Genomic DNA, 17,997 nt, shown 5'->3' on the forward strand with positions numbered 1-17,997 from the left:
AGAGAATTGTGTTGAATTGTAGATAAGCATGGTGTGCTAACTCAGTCCTAATATTCCGAACTAATGCTGGTCATAATGCTGAGCCTGCTGGGTTTTGTGGTTGACAACATCTAAAAAGGAACCTCCATTCCTCCCTTTTTTCTTTCCCTCAGTTTCACTGGGCAGCTTGATTGGGAATAATCAGGGTCATCTTTGGCCGCCTGCCCCAGATGTGCAAATTGAATCTGAACTACAACTGGCAAAGTGATTCTATTCAGCTATTCTAATAAGCAGCAGAGGTATCCATGGATGAACCAGGTTTCCCTAAAGACAGTGATCACTGGAGAACTGCAACTGTTCCTACCTTCTATCTCTAGTTAAAAGGACTATTTTCAACTTGAGAATGGTTTTGCTTGCATGACACATCAGGTATGACTGTGACAGCCAGGTTTTAATCAAGCACCTTCTATGAACCTACAAAAATCATAAACCATTATTAAACTATGATCAGAGCCATTTTGGTCTAATGGTTAAAACACCAGGTTATAAAGCGAGAGACTGTGATTTCAGATCCCACCTTAGCCATGAAAGCCAGCTAGGTGTCTTTGGGCTAGTCACTCTCAGCTCAACCCACCTCACAGGGTTGTTATTATGGGGAAATAGGAGGAAGGTGTGTTGTATATGTTCACCACCTTGAGTTATTTGGAAAAATATTAAAGATTCAATGCAAATAAAATAAACCATGGATAAGCATGTTAACAAATAAGGCCTATGTAAAGCAGTCTGAGTATGCGAAAACTTTATTATTAAACAGGTAAAAAAGCAAATTGTGCATGCCACCTTTACTACACAGAGACTGGGGGGGGGAGAGAAAGGTGATAGCTCTTTTTATTCTTTGTGGGCCATCCTTTCCCAACTTCTTGCTCTCCAGATACCAATTTCCATTACACTCTTCAGAAACTGGTTGGGGACTGCTTATAATAAGTAACCATTTCAGAAAACAGTTCTGTCAACTTCTATTTCATACAGGAATATTTGTGGAAGAAAGGGTTTAAATTTTTATTTAATTCAGTTTGCATTCTGGCCAAAAATACGTATCTGGAAAAATACAAAACTGCCTTGGTTAGGTTATTAGTTTTAGATTAACTTCCTGCAACTGGATACATCTTCTCCTGCTGGTCCAAAATGTATTAGGGCTGCAACTTTCCAAATTCTAGTTGGTGAGGCATTCTTTGCACGCCAGCTCCAATGTTTCTGGGGGAAAGTCAGGTTGAAGAAGACTGACCTGGACTACTAGGGCACATGCTAGCTTGGAACTATCATTTGTCTATTCTGATGCCTCAGCAGCTGCAGTTTAAACAAAATGATGCTCAGTAATGACAAAAGTAGGAAAATATCCTCTTTTACAATATTATTTGTGCCAAGGTTCCATGCACAAGTTCCATCTGAGATGGTAGTTTCAGAATAAAAGTTTTTGTGATTTGCCCAGGCTTGTTCAAATTGTCAGTGGCAAAATTAAATCTGCTCCTGCAATCTGCACTGTGTTTTGCTTTTAGTGTGGCTATGCTATTTTAAAAAGCCGGATCCAAAACATCAGAATGCAGCATGTTAGTCCACTGCCTGTATACCTCATCTTCCCATGCTAGCCTTTCCTTGAATGGCAAATCCCCCACCACCACGAGTTTTTCCTCTGGAAAACAAGCACAGGAGCAACGCTATTTCAATCAAGAAAAGAACAGAGCTGGGAGATGGCCTTGGACACAACCACCTCCCCTCTTTGCTTGACTAGGGCTTGCTTCTGCCTGCTCACCCTCAGCGAGGGAGGAGAATTTTGCTGAAGCTGATTCCATTTAAATATATAAACAAACACATAAATACAAATAAGGATTAGTAAGAAACCGGAGGTCCCGGTTCCCGCAGCAGGCTGCTTGCACCCTGAGGACGAAATTCGCTGGCGAAGATTTCAGGTAGAGCGAATGAGCCAATCACCCACTCCCGCTTCAGCCCGTCTGGAGGGGCTTGGGAGCCGCACGGGGGCTGCCAAGAGTGTGTGTATGCGTGAGTGCGAGTGCCCTGGGAAGGTTTGGCTCGCAACTCCAATGGCTGCTGTACAAAGCAGGTGGGGGTGGGGGGCGGGCGGGGGCGACTGCATTCTGCTCCCAGGCGAAGCCGGAGCTGCGCGCGGAAACGAGAAGGGGGAACCACACGGTCAAGGCCCGCCGCTCTTGACCGATGTCAAGGAGCTGAAGCAGCTGCGAAGGAGCGGAGAAGCTGGAGCCTGGGTAACTCTGGGCCGTCGTTCGGGGTCTGCACCGCACCACCTCCCGCCGGAGCTGGGGATTCGGCTGTGGTGGCTACGCTGTGGTCGCTCCCCTGCGAGGCTCCCGGCTGCCCTGCTCCACCTAAGACGAAGCAGCGCTGCTGAAGGCAACAGGCACGCGGCGTTCCCGCTGGCCCTGGAGACCAGCTGCGGCAGCGGGGGTGGCCCTTTCAGCGCCCGCAGCGGCAGAGCGGGCTTCTCTCCCCAAGTCAGGCGGGAGAAGCCTCCTCCAATCTGTGGGGAGGAAGAAGGACAGCAACGAACCTCACTGCTGGGCAAGCCATTGGCTGGGGAGTGGATCTCCCTCCCCCCCTTGAGGGCTTGGGGAGCGGCCTGGTTTCATTATGTAGAGGAGATCCTATCCTCGTCTTCCTCTGCTACCCCACGGTTCTTGGGGGCAGAGTGGCCCTGCTCTCGTCTCTGGCGCGGGAGAACAGAATCTGGCCCCCTTTAGGCGTCGGTGGGGGCCAAAATGCAGCCAGATCTCTCGCCACAGCCCAGCCATTTATTTAAGGAGAGACGGCTCCCCTCCCTTAATCGGCGAAGGAGGTGGGGCGGGGGTGGAAGAAAAGAATAGCGACGGAGCTTTTCTCAACTCGCCACCCCATTGTTGGCCGCAAAAAGGGAACAAGTTGACCTGCTCAACTTCCCTCATTGTTTGGGCGAGAATATGGGGGGCGGCCTGGTTACGTCCTGCTCCTAATCTCAGGGGCAGAAAGCCCACCCGGTTTTCCTCTCCCCTCCCCCCTCTTGAAGCGGAACAGGTTTACGAGGTCGCCCAGGCGCCCTGGTCAACACCATGTACTGAAGGGCAGCCCAGATTCAGCGGCACCACGTGCACCGGAGAGAACCCCGGGACAGCACTAAGCCCGGTTGGCTGGTGGTCACGGGGCGTCTGGAGGACTCCCCCTCCCCTTATTTCTAGCTGGCAAGGAAAGCGGCGGCTGCCCAGCGGGTGGGTGGACGAGCTGAACAGCCACCATCTTTGCTCGCTCGTGCTCTCTCCCGCACCGCTTGGCGGGGGAGCTAGCAGAGGCCTGGCCTCGCAGGCGGCGCCCTGCCGGGGTGGCTTGGTCCGAAACGACTTGTTTAGGCTGCGTGGAAGGACGGTGTTGGTGCTGGCGTTGGCCGCGAGAAAGGCAGGGCTTGTCCAGCGCGGGTAGAGAGGAGAGCTGCGGCGCCATGTGCTGTGGGAAGGAAGGGAGGGAGGCCGAGGTTAGGCCGGGCAGAATTGCTCGCCGTCACCAATCCTCGGGAGCAGGCTAAGGAGGTAGTCAATGGAAGGAGCAATAGGTGGGGCAGGAAGGGCTGCAGCAGTGAGCACTAGGGGGCAGCGACAAGCACAGGGCCGTGTGGTGCCCAAAGGGGACAGGAGCGGGCGCGCCCGCTCTGATTGGACAGCGCCGCATTTGCAGCTGCTGAACCCCAAGAGTCAGTCAGGGGGCGCGCGCGAGCGCGCACGGGGGACAGCAGCGGGGGCGGCGGCGCGCGTGCAGCGGGGGCGCGCGTAAGCGGAAAAGAGCGAGCAAGCTAAGCGCAAGAGGCCGGCAGGCTGCTGTGCTGGAATCGGAGCGGGTAGGGGCCGGAGGAGCCAAATCGGCTCTTCGTTTTGGCCCCGCACTGAGGGAGGGGGCAGGTAAATTTCAGGAACGACTTCCCCGTTCTCCAAAAGGCTTAAAGCGTTTTCTTCAGCCAAATTCCATCCGGACATGGCAAGGGCGCTGCAGCCCACTCCAGATGGGCCTTTGAAAAGGGGAGGGGGGAATCCTTGCTAGTTTCTGTCGGGCCTAGTAGGGAAGCCGGGCGGTAGGAAAAGGAGGAGGGATGAAAAGTCCAGAAGCCTTTGCTGAACCGTTCACTGTGTAGCAGCTGGAGCTTTCGGGGAGGAGGGGGGAGTGCGGCAAGGCCAGGCCAGGCCTGCTCTGCTCTGCGGTGCTCCCGGCAAGCAACAGCAGGATGGATGCTGCCCTTGTTTTGAAGGCAACGTCAGGTTGTGGCGATTAGGAGGCAACGTTGCTGGAAGTGGAGAGTTGGGGGAAGGAGCCCGCACCCGGCTTGTTAGACGTTCTGCGGCCTCCGGGCCAGAACAGAAGGCGGCTGTCGGGCCTCTGCCGCGGCAGCGGCCGCCGAGAAAAGGAGGAGGAGCAGCAGGAGGAATGGCTGCCATTTTGGAGAACAAGGCCATGGAGGGCTTGGCTGACCCCATTGTTGCTGTGTTTGCTTCACAGGTTGATGCCCGCCTCACAGAATGGATCAGGCCTGCGAAGTGAGCAGGAGGGGCTGCCTGCTTTCTTTCGCCACTCCTTTGGGGCTAGATGCGCTGGAGGAGGACGGGCACAGCAGCCCCTACGTGGGGGAGGGTCGGACCGGTAGCCCCGAGCTCCCTAATGGGTGCTCCGTGGGGCTCCCTCTAGCAGCGTCCAAGGCTACATTCGGCCAAGACCCATCCTCCTGCTATACCCCACTGCGCAGGCTGCAGGATTTGGCCTCCATGGGCAATGCTGAATATTTGAATGGCTCAAAAGATGGCTCTGATTCCTTGCAGGAGCTGGAAATGAACGACTCCAGCCCGGACTCCCTGGAGCCTTGCAGTTCGTCGTTGTTAGGTGGCCCCAAAGACTACTCTCTGCAGGATTCTCCCAGGCTTCTGGATTTTGAGTCTTTTTCCCCATCGGAGGAAGACCAGGAGGTGGATTCAGAAGCCTCATTCATCACAGCTGAGGCAAATCCAGAGGAAGAAATTCACTTGAGGATGGAAAGTAGAGCTACAGCCACCTGCAGCAAGGAAACCGACTCTGAAAACAGGGCAGACCTCCAGCTAGGAGACTGTATAGAAATTAGACCCAGTGCGACCTTTTCTGCCCTCTTATCAACTCCAGCTTCTTCTCCAGAGCATGTGCAAAATAATTCTTACCAAGAGTCTGCTATAGGGAGCAGAACTGTGAAAATGGATCTACCCTCCATGCCTTATTTACCTGGAGATGCTGACGTGCGAAAAGAAAACCAATACAGAGTCATGAAAGTATCGGAAAAGCAAGATCCAAATCCGACTCCTGTCGCCTTAGGAAACTTGATAGAAAGGCTTGAATCTTCAATTACTGCAAATCCACCAACTCCAGGATTATCATCTGTAAGCAGCCTTGGGGTACCCTAATAAGTTTTCTGGAAATTTATTTTACTGTGGCCCTCTGCTGCTGTAGAGAAGCACAAATAGAGGGAGGAAGGAAGGGCCAGTAAGTTATGGGGCAGCCTTCTGCAACCTGGTGCCCTCCAGATAGGCTTGTTCTTAGAACCATTAACTGTCTGACTAGGATGCTAAAATTTAATTCATCTGGAAGGCATTAGGCTGAACAGAGTTGTTGTGGGGCACATTTATCCATATGTCTGTGTTTCGGATGTAAAATGGGAATGATTTAGTAAAGTGAATAGTACGAATGTAGCCATTCTGCCTGACATAATCATCAAAATTGGTATACTGAAAATTAACTTATTACAGAAGCAGGATTGAATCTGTTATCTTTTTCTTCTATAGGAATTCCCACCTTTTCTTGGTCTTTATTGACAAGCCATTTGCCAGAATTAGGATGTGATATTTTACCAATTATTTTTTAAAATTATTACTTTATTTTAAAACTTTTTTTCATTTACAGTATTCACTTTCCTCCTTACAGTTTCAATTATTAGTATAAATCTGGAATTTTAAAACTGCTTTAAAGCCAAAATATTTTTTGGATAGAACATTTGTCTATAGAACTATAATTTCTAGAGTTCTATATAATTTCTGAATGTAGATTATCTTTAAATAAATGAAAAATAAAACCAGTTCTATGAACTAAAAAGTTATTCTTGCATTTCTGACTTGATTTGCAAGGTTGGTAGAACTGTTTCATGTAAAGTTCTCACTGCAAGATTAATAGCAAAAATATGAAAATAAGTGTGATTTTGTGCATTTCTTTTGCATAGGAATACCTTTCAGACACTTGGTGTCTGTTTTGTCTTTTTAGTACATGTACATATAACAACGAACTGGCATTGTGTAGTATAGATGTGATGTCAACAAGTGTCATATGCTAGGCATCCATATGTGTGTATGTATATCAGGATAAAACAACAGGCATGAAGCTGGGAAAATATGTTGTTTTAGTAAACCTAGAAAGATTTAACTGAAAAAGTAGGTTTGAAGGTAACATTTTTATAGGTATAAGAAGTTGATCTGTTCATGACTGAAGTTTATTGGGAATGACAGTGTCATGGTACTGATAATACCTGGAATCAAAAGTTTACTTTTCAGGAGTAATTTTGCAAATAATTACATTTTGCTGTGGCCCTGTATTCATTGCTCTGAGTGGAAGAATAATTAGGGATTGGATTAAGAATTGCGCTGAATTTTTTTTATAATAGGTTTGTAATGGTTGTGAGTGTGATACAAGAGTAACAGAACAATTCTGCATTTGCCCATTCAGAAATATGTTCCACATAATTAAATGGAACCTATTTTTAGGTAAATGAGAAAAGTGGTCTGTTGCACACATGCACAGACACACACATACCCCACCACTAAGTTTGGAGATGATGTTGGATTTTTTGGGTTTGCTTGTTATGCAAGCCAGGCTATTATGAGTTTGTGTGTGGATACAAACAATGTATTTGTACCAAGTGTTGCTATAAGAATTGTTTTATGGTCAACTGTAACATTGACATACAGTGTTCATATCAATTGTTACTCTACTGAAGGCTAGTAATTCAGGGGAAAAGTTGTTGCATTTAAAAGAGCAGCTAACTCAATAATGTTTTTTGAAGCAGAATTTATACTTCGTTGTATGAAGTGCTTATTTCAACTATTAGGTGCACATACGTGAACATATATGTATTCTAATGTGTGTACATATATACACCCACATAAACATTTTGCATAACATAAACAAGAAAAGATGCTAAAGCAGTCATCCAGTTGAAGCAACCTGAATTGTATGAACTGAGTAATTTATTATATTTGTGGAAATTGATCTGACTAAAGAACCTTATTTATTGTTTTAAATAAAGGAAGCACAATTCTATAAGAGACATTATTTGCGAGGCCAAACGAGAATATCTCTGAGGTAGTTAATTTATGATGTTGCTACTATTGTAACTGTTTGCATTAAAATATTTGGCTTTTTGTTAAAGTGAGATGCAAAGGACAAGCAATGCAAGAGTTTGTTGTAGGAATATCACTGTCCTGAATAGAACTACAAGTTTCACTTCCAAATCACTTTGTATCTACTGTTATGAGTTAGAATCTAAGTCTGAGTGTACATGATTAGGTCCTGTGACGGTTGTTGCATAATAGGAAGCATATTGGATGAGCACTGCTTGCCTGTGTGGGATGCTGCTGAGAGAGAAAAATAAGAAATCTTTTTTTTAAAAGGCTTTTGTCTTTTTTAGAATTCAATATTATAATTTCTTTTTTTAAAATGTTTGCCTAAGATGAAATCAGACTAAAGGTATGTTAGCTTACTGGATCACTTTTGTCAGTTTATATATTAATCATAATAAACCAAGTAAATTCTAGGCAGTTATTAGTAATCTATAACAAACTGTAGTTTCCTCTTTCATTCAATTGAAAGCAGAATTTGTCCAAGAAGAGTTAATAAATAAAGCTCAAATTACGGTTAAAGTGGTGTGAGTTCTCATACTTGAAGAAAGTGGAAACCTTTACAGGTCTTGACTTACAACTATTTGTTTAGTGACCATCTGAAGTTATGAGCAGCCCTCACACTTATGTCCCTGCAGTTACATGATTGTGGTCTGGATACTTGGCAACTGGCTTGCATTTTCAACAGTTATAGTGTCCTGTGATTGCCATTAGTGACCTTCCCCAACAGCTTCCAACAAATAAAGCCAATGAGAGAAGCTGGCAGGACAGGTCACAGATCACAGTCAACCATAGCAAACAGTGGGTGCAGTCATGTGATGCTTTGTTTAATGACCACGCTGCTTAGCATTTTCCAGTTCCAGTGATGGTCATAAGTTGAGGACTAGTAGCCTGTGACAAATTGGAAACTGGATTTTTACCCTTGTATGTAGGTTTGGTGAGTGCAGAAGCATGTGGCCCGTAGTGTTTCGGTGGGATACTAAAGATCGCTATTACTTCAAAACTGAATCCCTTCTAGTAAAACTCATAGGCAGAACTCTTGCTTTTCTTTGCAGAATAATAGTGGATATTATTTTTTGCTGCAAAAAGAAAAAAATCTAATGATTTATGGACTTGATTATTAGGGTAGATTATGGAAAGAAACAAACTTTGATATAATCTTAGTAAGAAAGGATAAAATACAAATGTGCTTATAACTGCTGTTAAGTAGGTTAGAAACCACTTCTTTATTGTTTCTTTTTCCTTCATTTTTATCTTCTTTATTTCTATTTTCTTTTTTATTATTTTTCCTATTTCTCCTTAACTTAAAATTTGTAATGTTTTTATTCTGAGGAAAATCTATCTATCTATCTATCTATCTATCTATCTATCTATCTATCTATCTATCTATCTATCTATCTATGTATCTATCTATCAATCACCAGAAATTGGGTCCTGGCACGTAGTTGGTGGGATCTGTAGTCTGTGCCCCCCAGGAGATCCCATCTCTGGTTTCTCCAGGCAAAAATTTCACTTAGGTCATCTTTTCTGCATCTGTTTCTGTATTTATTACCATTCAAATTATGAAGGGCTTTCTAAAAATAAATTGTTTCCATTCTACCCCACATACTCTGCCCATAACTAATGAGACCTTCTGACAAACATAATGGACAGGTAAAAATAAATTTGGGGGGGTCATGCTAAATATATAAAGTTAATAGCTCACTTATTATAATGCAATTAAATTTTAGTAGTTCAAAATCAACCAGCGTTATTTACAAAGTATTTGTTGTAGTCATAGAAAAGAAAATGAACTAGCCTTTTAATTAATTTAAACCAATATTATTTATAATAATATAGACTTGTTTTTTAAAATGTGATTCTAGGACCCCTGAGTGTCCCCTAAGACCTCTTAAGAGTCTGCAAAAGCAAATTTGCCAGCCTGTGTTGAAAAATAATATCCAAGGAAGCATCTTGTCCCAATTTCACCAGCCCATCCCATCAGGTCAGGCAGGAAAGGTATGTTATGGACCCGGACTGGTTAAAGAATTTTGACTGGCAGGACCTTCTCTGCCTTTGCCAACCCCCTATAAAATATTTTGCCTCCAGAGGTGAGATAGCCCCCAGCTCTTTTGGCCTTCCAGAAGAGCATGAAGACCTGGATTTGTCAACCGGCATGGGGATTGAAGAGTCACATGTGACCCTGAGATTGGTTGGTGGCTTGAGGTATTCCCTCTACATTTTAAGTTGCTTTTTAAATTTTGTTCTTATTTTATTTTGCACTTTGTTTTCATTCTGTTTTTCAATTAAGTCTCTTTTACATAGATTATGGTTTGTATCTGTAGACCACCCAGAGTCACTCCGGCAGTGAGATGGGCAGTATCTAAATTTGATAAATAATGCATTATTAAAATCCCATCAATCAATCAATCATAAGAAGTGGCTGTGACAGCAAATGTGTCAGTTTTAATTTTTAATATGATAAATAAAGTTAAAAGCAACCCATACAAATAAAAGCTCTTTGGGGGATCATCCGTAAATTTTAGAAGGGAACAGGGTCCCGAGAGCACAAACGTTAAGAAACACTGCTTCATCAATTGTATATAATAAAATACTTTTGCCCATAATATCAGTGCATAGAAAGAATGCTTCAGGTAGTCTGGCCTACCTGTGAAAGTTTTCACAGAGAGAAATACATCTACTTGCTAAAAATTCCCTCTGGAGTTCTTTCCTGATATGTTGGATTAAAAGGATCCCTCTGCTCCTTTGCTGTCCAAAGGTGTCAGTCCTAGATTCAGGTGTATTATTATAGTGGCCTGAGAGTCTTTTAAGGATGAAATGATTTTTTAAAGAGATAGCTGGGAGAAGAAATTGGCTGTGTTCCCCAAGACCAAATTAAACAGAGTAAACCCTAGTGAAGCTCCCCCACCCATTACTGGAGGACTCTCCTTGGACAGTCAGCTTCTTTTTGTTATCACAATCTGTGTAGTAGTAGTAGTAGTAGTAGTAGTAGTAGTAGTAATAATAGTAATGTTGGAAGGGACCTTGGAGGTCATCTAATCATCTAGTCCAGGAAACCCTATACCATTTTGGACAAATGATTGTCCAGTCTCTTCTTAAAAGCTTTCAGGAGGCAGGTTGTTCCACTGGTTAATTGTTCTAATTGTCAGGAAGTTTCTCCTTAGTTCTAGGTTGCTTCTCTCCTTCCACCCGTTGCTTCTTGTCCTGCCTTCAGGCGCTTTGGAAAATAGCTTGACTCCCTCTTCTTTGTGGCAGGCCCTGAGATATTGGAACATTGCTATCATGTCCCCCCTCGTCCTTCTCTTCATTAAACTAGACATACCCAATTCCAGAAACTGTTCCTTATATGTTTTAGCCTCCAGTCCCCTGATCATCTTTATTGGTCTTCTCTGTACTCTTTCTAGAGTCTCAACATCTTTTTTACATCGCGGTGACCAAAACTGGATGCAGTATTCCAAGTGTGGCCTTACCAAGGCATTGTAAAGTGCTATTAACACTTCACGTGATCTTGATTCTATCCTTCTGTTAATGCAGCCTAGCACTATGTTGGCCTTTTTGGCAGCTGCAGCATACTGCTAGCTCTTACTTAGGCGATTGTCCACTAGGACTCTGAGATCCCTCTCACAGTTGCTATTATTGAGCAAGGTATCTCCTATAGTATACCTGTACATTTGGTTTTTCTTGCCTAAATAACTAAATTATAAATAATAATAAATTCTTGCCAATAACACCCCCCTTCTCCCCATCTTTATGACTTAAGAAATGTTGGAATCACAGAAGAGAAGTGATTCCTAAACTTGACTTTCTGGCAGACTGATGGCTTTTCCCAATAAATGTGTTGGATCTCAGTTCCCATAATTCTCGGTAAGCATGGTATTGGCCTGAGAATTAAAGAAGTCTAATGCATCTGGAGAGGTTTTTGGGAGGATTTGCTGTTCATGTGGGAGTTTGCGAAAACTAACGTGTCTAGGGAGCTTGATACTGTATAATACTGTGGTAACTTCATAGAGATTTATCTTCATTGTTTTCACAGAAAAACAATGTATCTTTATAGCAGTATTCCTTATGACAGATTGAACTAAGCTAGGCCTGGAAAACATAATGAATTTAGGGATTGATCCAGAATGTTCCTTTCATGGAGACCTCTGCTGAAAACAGTGGGGGAGACAGTTTGCCCCCCAGGCTCCAGTGGCAGCAAAAACTTCAATTCTGAAACATTTCTAGTCCTCCATAGCTGTGTTTTAAGAGGCATGGGGTTTGCTGGGGAAGCAAAAATGGGCAAAAAGTTCTCTTCTATCTCTCCCCACGTGCTTTAGATCATTATTCCATACATGAGATGCATGAAGTCCTGTGTTTTATGGTTGTATACAAATGGCTTAACAACTTAGTTCTTTGTGTTTCTGTTCAGAAGTAAGTAAAATGGCTTCTTAAGTTCAGTAGTATTTGCTTCATAAGACAGGTGTTTAATTCCCCTATTTTTAGTGGCTATTTTTAGTTTGCTTATCACAATTAATATGTGGAAAATGATAAAAGTAGGTGAAGTGAGGCATCCATTATTAAACATGTTGTTTCTTACACCTTGCTACGTAAATGATCAGTTAATAGTAATTTTTGTTAAAGTAAGTAATACTATGATTCCTCGTGTTAAATGAGGATCAGAAGAAATGTAGCTGGGTCAGTTAAGAACGTTGAAGATCTGCATCAAAATATCACTTTAGCTGCACGGAGTGAGGATCATTTCAACCAGTTGGCTATTGATTAGGAGGCTAAGGTATAGGTTAGTACAAACCTTCATTTGAGAGTAACTAGGCAAAAATATTGGTAGCAAGCAGGACCTGCTGTACTTCACACAAGTTTGAAAGTACTGTATCATAAAACATCTATGACAGTGGTGGCGAACCTATGGCACACGTGCCAGAGGCGGCACTTGGAGCCCTCTCAGTGGGCACGCATGCCATCACCCTAGCCCCGCCTCCCCCCGCAGCCCCCTCACCAGCAGCCCCTCTGGAGGAAAGTCGCCCCCGGGCGTGGCCCACATGGAGCAGCGCAGCCAAGGACACAGCCGGGCAGGAGGGACAAGACTCCACCTTCGCGCCCCAGAGCATGCAGATGATACTGCGGGGTGTGGGTGGAGGACGTGGCTGCCATGGCGCTGCAGGGCTGCCTGGGCGATATGCTGCGGTGGGCCATGGAGTGGTGCGTGGCCCTGCGGGAAGGTGGGGCAGGAGATGAGTGGGGGTGGACAGGCAAGGCGGGAGGCAGAGTGGGGTGGGGGGCGGTTTTTGGGCACTCGGTCTCTAAAAGGTTCGCCATCACTGATCTATGAAATGCATAATATATGTTGATGCACAAATTTTGGACAAGCCCATGAATGCACAACACACACAGTGTTTGCTTAGAGGCACGCAAATGTTTCTATTCAGAAAAATACAGGATAATTTCTTGGGGATTTTTTTTTGGGGGGAAGCACAGTACGTTTGGTCATAGGGCATTTAATAATTGGAAAATACACACATATATACACATACATACATACACACACACACATACACACACCTTCAGGGATTAGCGTGACTATTCAGATGAAATTTTATTTCTTATAGAGCTCAAATTATACTTGGACAAAATTAGCAGTACTGAAATATTCTCATATTCACATAAGCAGCATGTTACAAAAAATTAGCTCCTACACAAAATACAGTAAAGTATAATTTTCTTCAGAGAGTTGAAGCACCAGCCTAGAAACTGGGAGACCATAATTTCTAGTCTCGCTTCAACCAGCTGGGTGATCTTGGACCAGTCACTTTCTTTCAGTCCTACTGGTAGGAAGCAAGCAATGGTAAACCACTTCCGAAAACCATGACAAGAAAATTGCAGGAACCCTCTGTAGGCAGCCACCGGCTAGTTACTAGGAGTTAAGACTGACTCAAAGGTACCAAATAATAATTTTCTTCATGCCTAAAATGGGGTCTGTAATCGGTGTAAGACAGATTTAATTCAGTAGTTAGAGAAAGAATCGTCCATTGTTTTATAGGCCAACCTCCAAAGAACCTAGTTCAGCCAAGTGGGTAAGTACAGCCAAGTTAACACATGGATTAGATTGTGAGTTGAACTTGGATTGAATATTGGTAGTCCTTGACTTATTACTGTAATTGAGGCTGGAATTACAGTCATAAGTCTTTGCAGTCATAAGTTGAGATATTGCCAAGACTGCTAACATCTGATGTTCTTGCTCGTCATATATGAAGAAGCAAACCTGTTTTATTTAGCCTGTATAGCACTTCTAGAGTTAAAGCAGATAATACTAGCCTAGTGGATGGGAAAATATGCTAGTTAACCATAACAATGTCTGAGCACAGTGTTGCCAAGGTCAGTTGTAACAGGAGGGACACTTCACATTAATTGGAGAATGTGATTGATGACTGTAAAATGAAGGAATGAGTTATGCTTTGTTATGGGTGTTTGGGGGAGGGAGGATTCAGTTTTTGGCTTAGTTTTGAATGTGCCAAAGCTATGCAGAAAATAAAGGATTCTTTAAGGTAAATAAGCCTCAAAGTTCTTTGAAAAGCTGCTTTTTTTTGGACCCATGACAGATATCATGTGATTGGATTCGAAATTATGAAACCCCCCCCCCCATGATCAGTAAGTGAACGTGGCAATGGTTAAACCAATCCATTTTCCCCAATGGATATTTTTTTTGCTGGAACCTGGAATTAAGTTCAGGAAACTGGCAAAAACCATTACGAAATGCAATCATGTGACTTGGAGACACTGCAAATGGCTGTAAAAGTAACCTGGGTGCCAAGCACCCAAAATGTGATCACATGACTGCAGGATGTGTACAGCGGTCATAATTCAAAAAATGGTTGGAAATTACTGGAAGTCCATTGTAACTCTTGTCATTAAGAGACTGCTTGTAAGTCAAGGATTAGCTGAAGATTTAAAGTCTAGTATACTAGGGTGACTTCCTGCCTTGCTTCTGGCTTGGGTAGAGTTAGAAAAAAATTAGAATTTAAAATAACAAATAGCACTGAACTAAAGAATAGCTGATTGTAGTAAGCTAATACTTGTTCCTAATATAGAAAATGTGTTTAATGTATATTTCTATTTTTTTGCAAAAGAAGAACAAATATTGAATGTTCTACTCCTCAGCATTCTTTTTTGTTGTCGGAAGTTTTACTTTGTTGCAAGTTTTCCAAAGCTATGGGGAACAAAAATTAGTAATATCTCTTAGTGACTTGGAATAATTTTTTCTATTAGTGGAATGTCTACTGAGAAGAATTCTGGCCCAGAAGATTACCTAACTGCATATATACACTAAATGACTAAATTAATTGGATTTTTCTTCTGTTATTAATGCCAGAATGAATGGATCACTTTGAAAACAAAAGGTTGCTTGTCACTGCTTTTGGAAACCAGGTAACATCAGCCCTGGTTAGTATTTGAATGGGAGACCACAAGAAAGCTTCAGGGCTTTAGGCTAGATCAGTGGTTCTCAACCTGTGGGTCGGGACTCCATTTGGGGTTGAATGACCATTTCACGGGGGTCTCCAAACAACGCAGCCTGCCATTTTTTCCCCTTTTCCTTAGCTGTGCTACTCCCTTTTATTCTGTTGGCTTTCAAAAGCCAATAGGAATTGTCCAGGCTATCTCTGCCCTTCTGAGCCCACCAAAAGTCCCATTCTGCAAACGGTGCTGCACCAGTTGAGTAGTCCTCGAGTTACGACTGGTTGGGGGTCGCAGCATTAAAAAGATTGAGAACCACTGGGCTAGATTAAGACATTGGGGAAAATACCCTGTGCAAGAAGGCAGCAGCCATTCACTCCTGTATGGTTGCTAACAAAACTGTATGTACCGTAAATGCCGGCGTACAAGGCGATCCGGCGTATAAGACGACCCCCGTCTTTATAGCCGGGCCACATTCCTAGAACGTTGACTTATACGCCGGAAACTACCAGTATTTCCGGCGTATAAGACGACTCGGCGTATAAGACGACCCCCGTCTTTGGCGCCAATTTCAGCGCTCGCGGAAGTCGCCTTATACGCCAGCATTTACGGTATATTGGCTAGGAGTCAAACTCAATTTGTAAGAAGAATTTATATGTAAATGAGGTAGTATTTAAAGAAACAGTAATTTAAATGTTACATATTTTCCTTTCTAAAACGTCCTTTGAATATCATAGTGCTTTTTCTTCATAACTAATTAAATGTGAGGGATGTATTCTAATTGTTGTCAGGACCCTTTTTTCAATCTCATTGCCATGATCTACTTCAGCTTTCCTTATGATCTTTACTTCCTATTTTACCTTTTCTAAGAAGCCAGAGCTGCTTTCTTGTAGACGTTGATGATGATCATGATGATGTCTTCTATTCTGCCCCATTTTCCAAATGTTTTTCAGATACGGTCATAGAGAATGGAAGGTCGCCATTCCTTGCTTTGGCAAAACAGATACATAGACAACATTTCTTGCATTACGACACATAAGTTTCTACATAAGTAAAATAGGAAAAAAGGGTGGGGGGACGCCTCATCACAAAGAGTGGAGTCTTTTTCAGCAGTGATACCTCATTTATCAGTAGGAAAATGTGTTATGACATTTCTTTCGCAAATGGAAAGGAATTTGCTCACATAAATTGGAGACTATACTGCATTCAGTTGAAATTCATTTTTATTCTCTATTTTAGTAAGAGAACAGTCCAGTCTATGCTGTTAAAAAAAATAACATCCACATCCAATTTCATTTACAATAACAAATACAATGAGTGAGGGGAAAAAAACATTTTAGTGCATTATAGTCAAAGAAAAAGCTGGAGAATGTGGTGTTAGGAAGAAATTACTCAGATATGTGGTATGGAGTAATTGTCTGGTTTCCATTTTGTAATAAGGATTTTTTAAAAATCAAATTATAGTACCATATATGCCGGTGTATAAGACAACTTCCGGAAGCGCTAAACTCGGCGCCAAAGACGGGGGTCGTCTTATACACCGAGTCGTCTTATACGCCGGAAATACTGGTAGTTTCTGGCGTATAAAACGACGTTCTAGGAAGGCGACTCGGTGATAAAGACGGGGGTCGTCTTATACGCCGGGTCGCCTAATACGCCGGCATATACGGTAGTTGTTTCTACTGACTTTGAGAAATTTTGGAAATCTTATTCTCTTATAAACATTAGTTGTGTCTTATGCTGCAGCAAGAAATTTCAAAGTACAAATAATGGTTATACAATGCATAGTCATTATACATTGTACAATGTATTTTTAGTACTTCTGAGGAGCTAAGATTAAAGTTCCTGGTATCAATAATAAATGCTGCTACTTATTAAATAGATTTATATGGTCACCCAACTCACACTCAATGACTCCAGCTGGCACACAATGTTAAAAATCAATATAACCCCCCCCCCAGAAATAACACCCCCCAGCACCCAGAAACCTGATCATAGAAGCCATTTGACTGACTCTGAATCATCCTAGGGTCCCCAGGCACACTGACGGTCTTCAGGGCCTTCCAGAAAAGTAGCAAGAAGGTTGCCAACCTTATTTCTGAGGGAATGATGTTCCAAGGGAGGGAACCACTGCACAGAAGACCCTTCTTCAAGGTCCCATCAGGTATATTTCCTTAATAGATGGGGCCAGCAACATAACCTGCCTTCCCACTCTGGTGGGTTGGGTAAATGTATTCAGGAAAAGGGAAATATTCACAGGAATATTTCATTTAAATATAAATAAAATTAAATACAAAATACAAATACATTTTGTACTCAGGAAAATGAAATTTAATATGAACATGGCTTCTTTTTTATTTCTGTTATTAATCATGATGTATGTCTAATTTAGCAGCATTATTTATATATTGACCCAGTGGTGTCTATTACAGCACTAATTTTTTTTAAAATCAAGGCATAATTCATGTGCATTTTTTTTTAAAATCAAGGCGTAATTCATGTTGTTGGCTGGAGCTTGACCCCTTGAAACTTTTCATGTTTTCTTTTATATGCTGTTGGAAGAGAAAATACTGAGAGAAAGTACAGTTGTTTAATATATACATCAATCCTTCTCAAACTTATGTTGTCAGATGTTGGGCTACAAATCCTACAGGGGTTTGTAAGGACACTACACAAGATAGGAATATGCATTAAGTCAACACAGCACTATATAGGAAATTTATAACAGAAAGAATATTCATATACACAGATAATTTTGTACATATTAGTTTGTAGGTGGCACTATTTTGGGATATAAGAGTATTAGAGTTTTGAAGTGTCTTGCAGGCTTAGTTAGAGGATAATTCAGAAAATAAATTTGTTAGCCTTTTTTGTCCGGTGTCTCTTTTTTTTAAAATCTCTTTCCCCATTCCAAGATGTCCTAAAGATGCTTTTTCATGAGACAACTGGACTCTCTTGGTTCGCTTCTCATCGAAGAAGCTTCTTCAGCTTTGACTTTCCATTCCCCACCATCCAGTCAGAGCTGAAGAAGCTTCTTGGATGAGAAGCGAAATGTCTTCAAAGAAAAAACAAGAAAGTCCAGTTGCCTCATTGAAAAGCACCTTTGGGATAACTATGA

General features: G+C 42.6%; 1 protein-coding gene across 12 annotated transcripts in view; it reads left to right on the forward strand.

Moving 5' to 3' along the window:
* Positions 1–968: 968 nt before the first annotated feature.
* NSD1 (nuclear receptor binding SET domain protein 1) overlaps positions 969–17,997 on the forward strand; it is an 80,797-nt gene continuing 63,768 nt past the window's right edge. For 4 of the 12 annotated variants that reach the window (XM_039356794.1, XM_039356806.1, XM_039356807.1 and 1 more), the window contains exons 1-2: positions 3,799–3,935; positions 4,528–5,444. In XM_039356794.1, coding sequence (XP_039212728.1) covers positions 4,548–5,444 — 897 coding nt within the window. In that variant the 5' untranslated portion in view covers positions 3,799–3,935; positions 4,528–4,547. The other 8 variants (XM_039356797.1, XM_039356802.1, XM_039356798.1 and 5 more) reach the window with 8 other exon arrangements.

The sequence above is a fragment of the Crotalus tigris genome, unplaced genomic scaffold (assembly GCF_016545835.1).
Source record: "Crotalus tigris isolate CLP2741 ecotype Arizona unplaced genomic scaffold, ASM1654583v1 scf7180000018829.1913635, whole genome shotgun sequence".
NCBI classification, from domain to species: domain Eukaryota; kingdom Metazoa; phylum Chordata; class Lepidosauria; order Squamata; family Viperidae; genus Crotalus; species Crotalus tigris.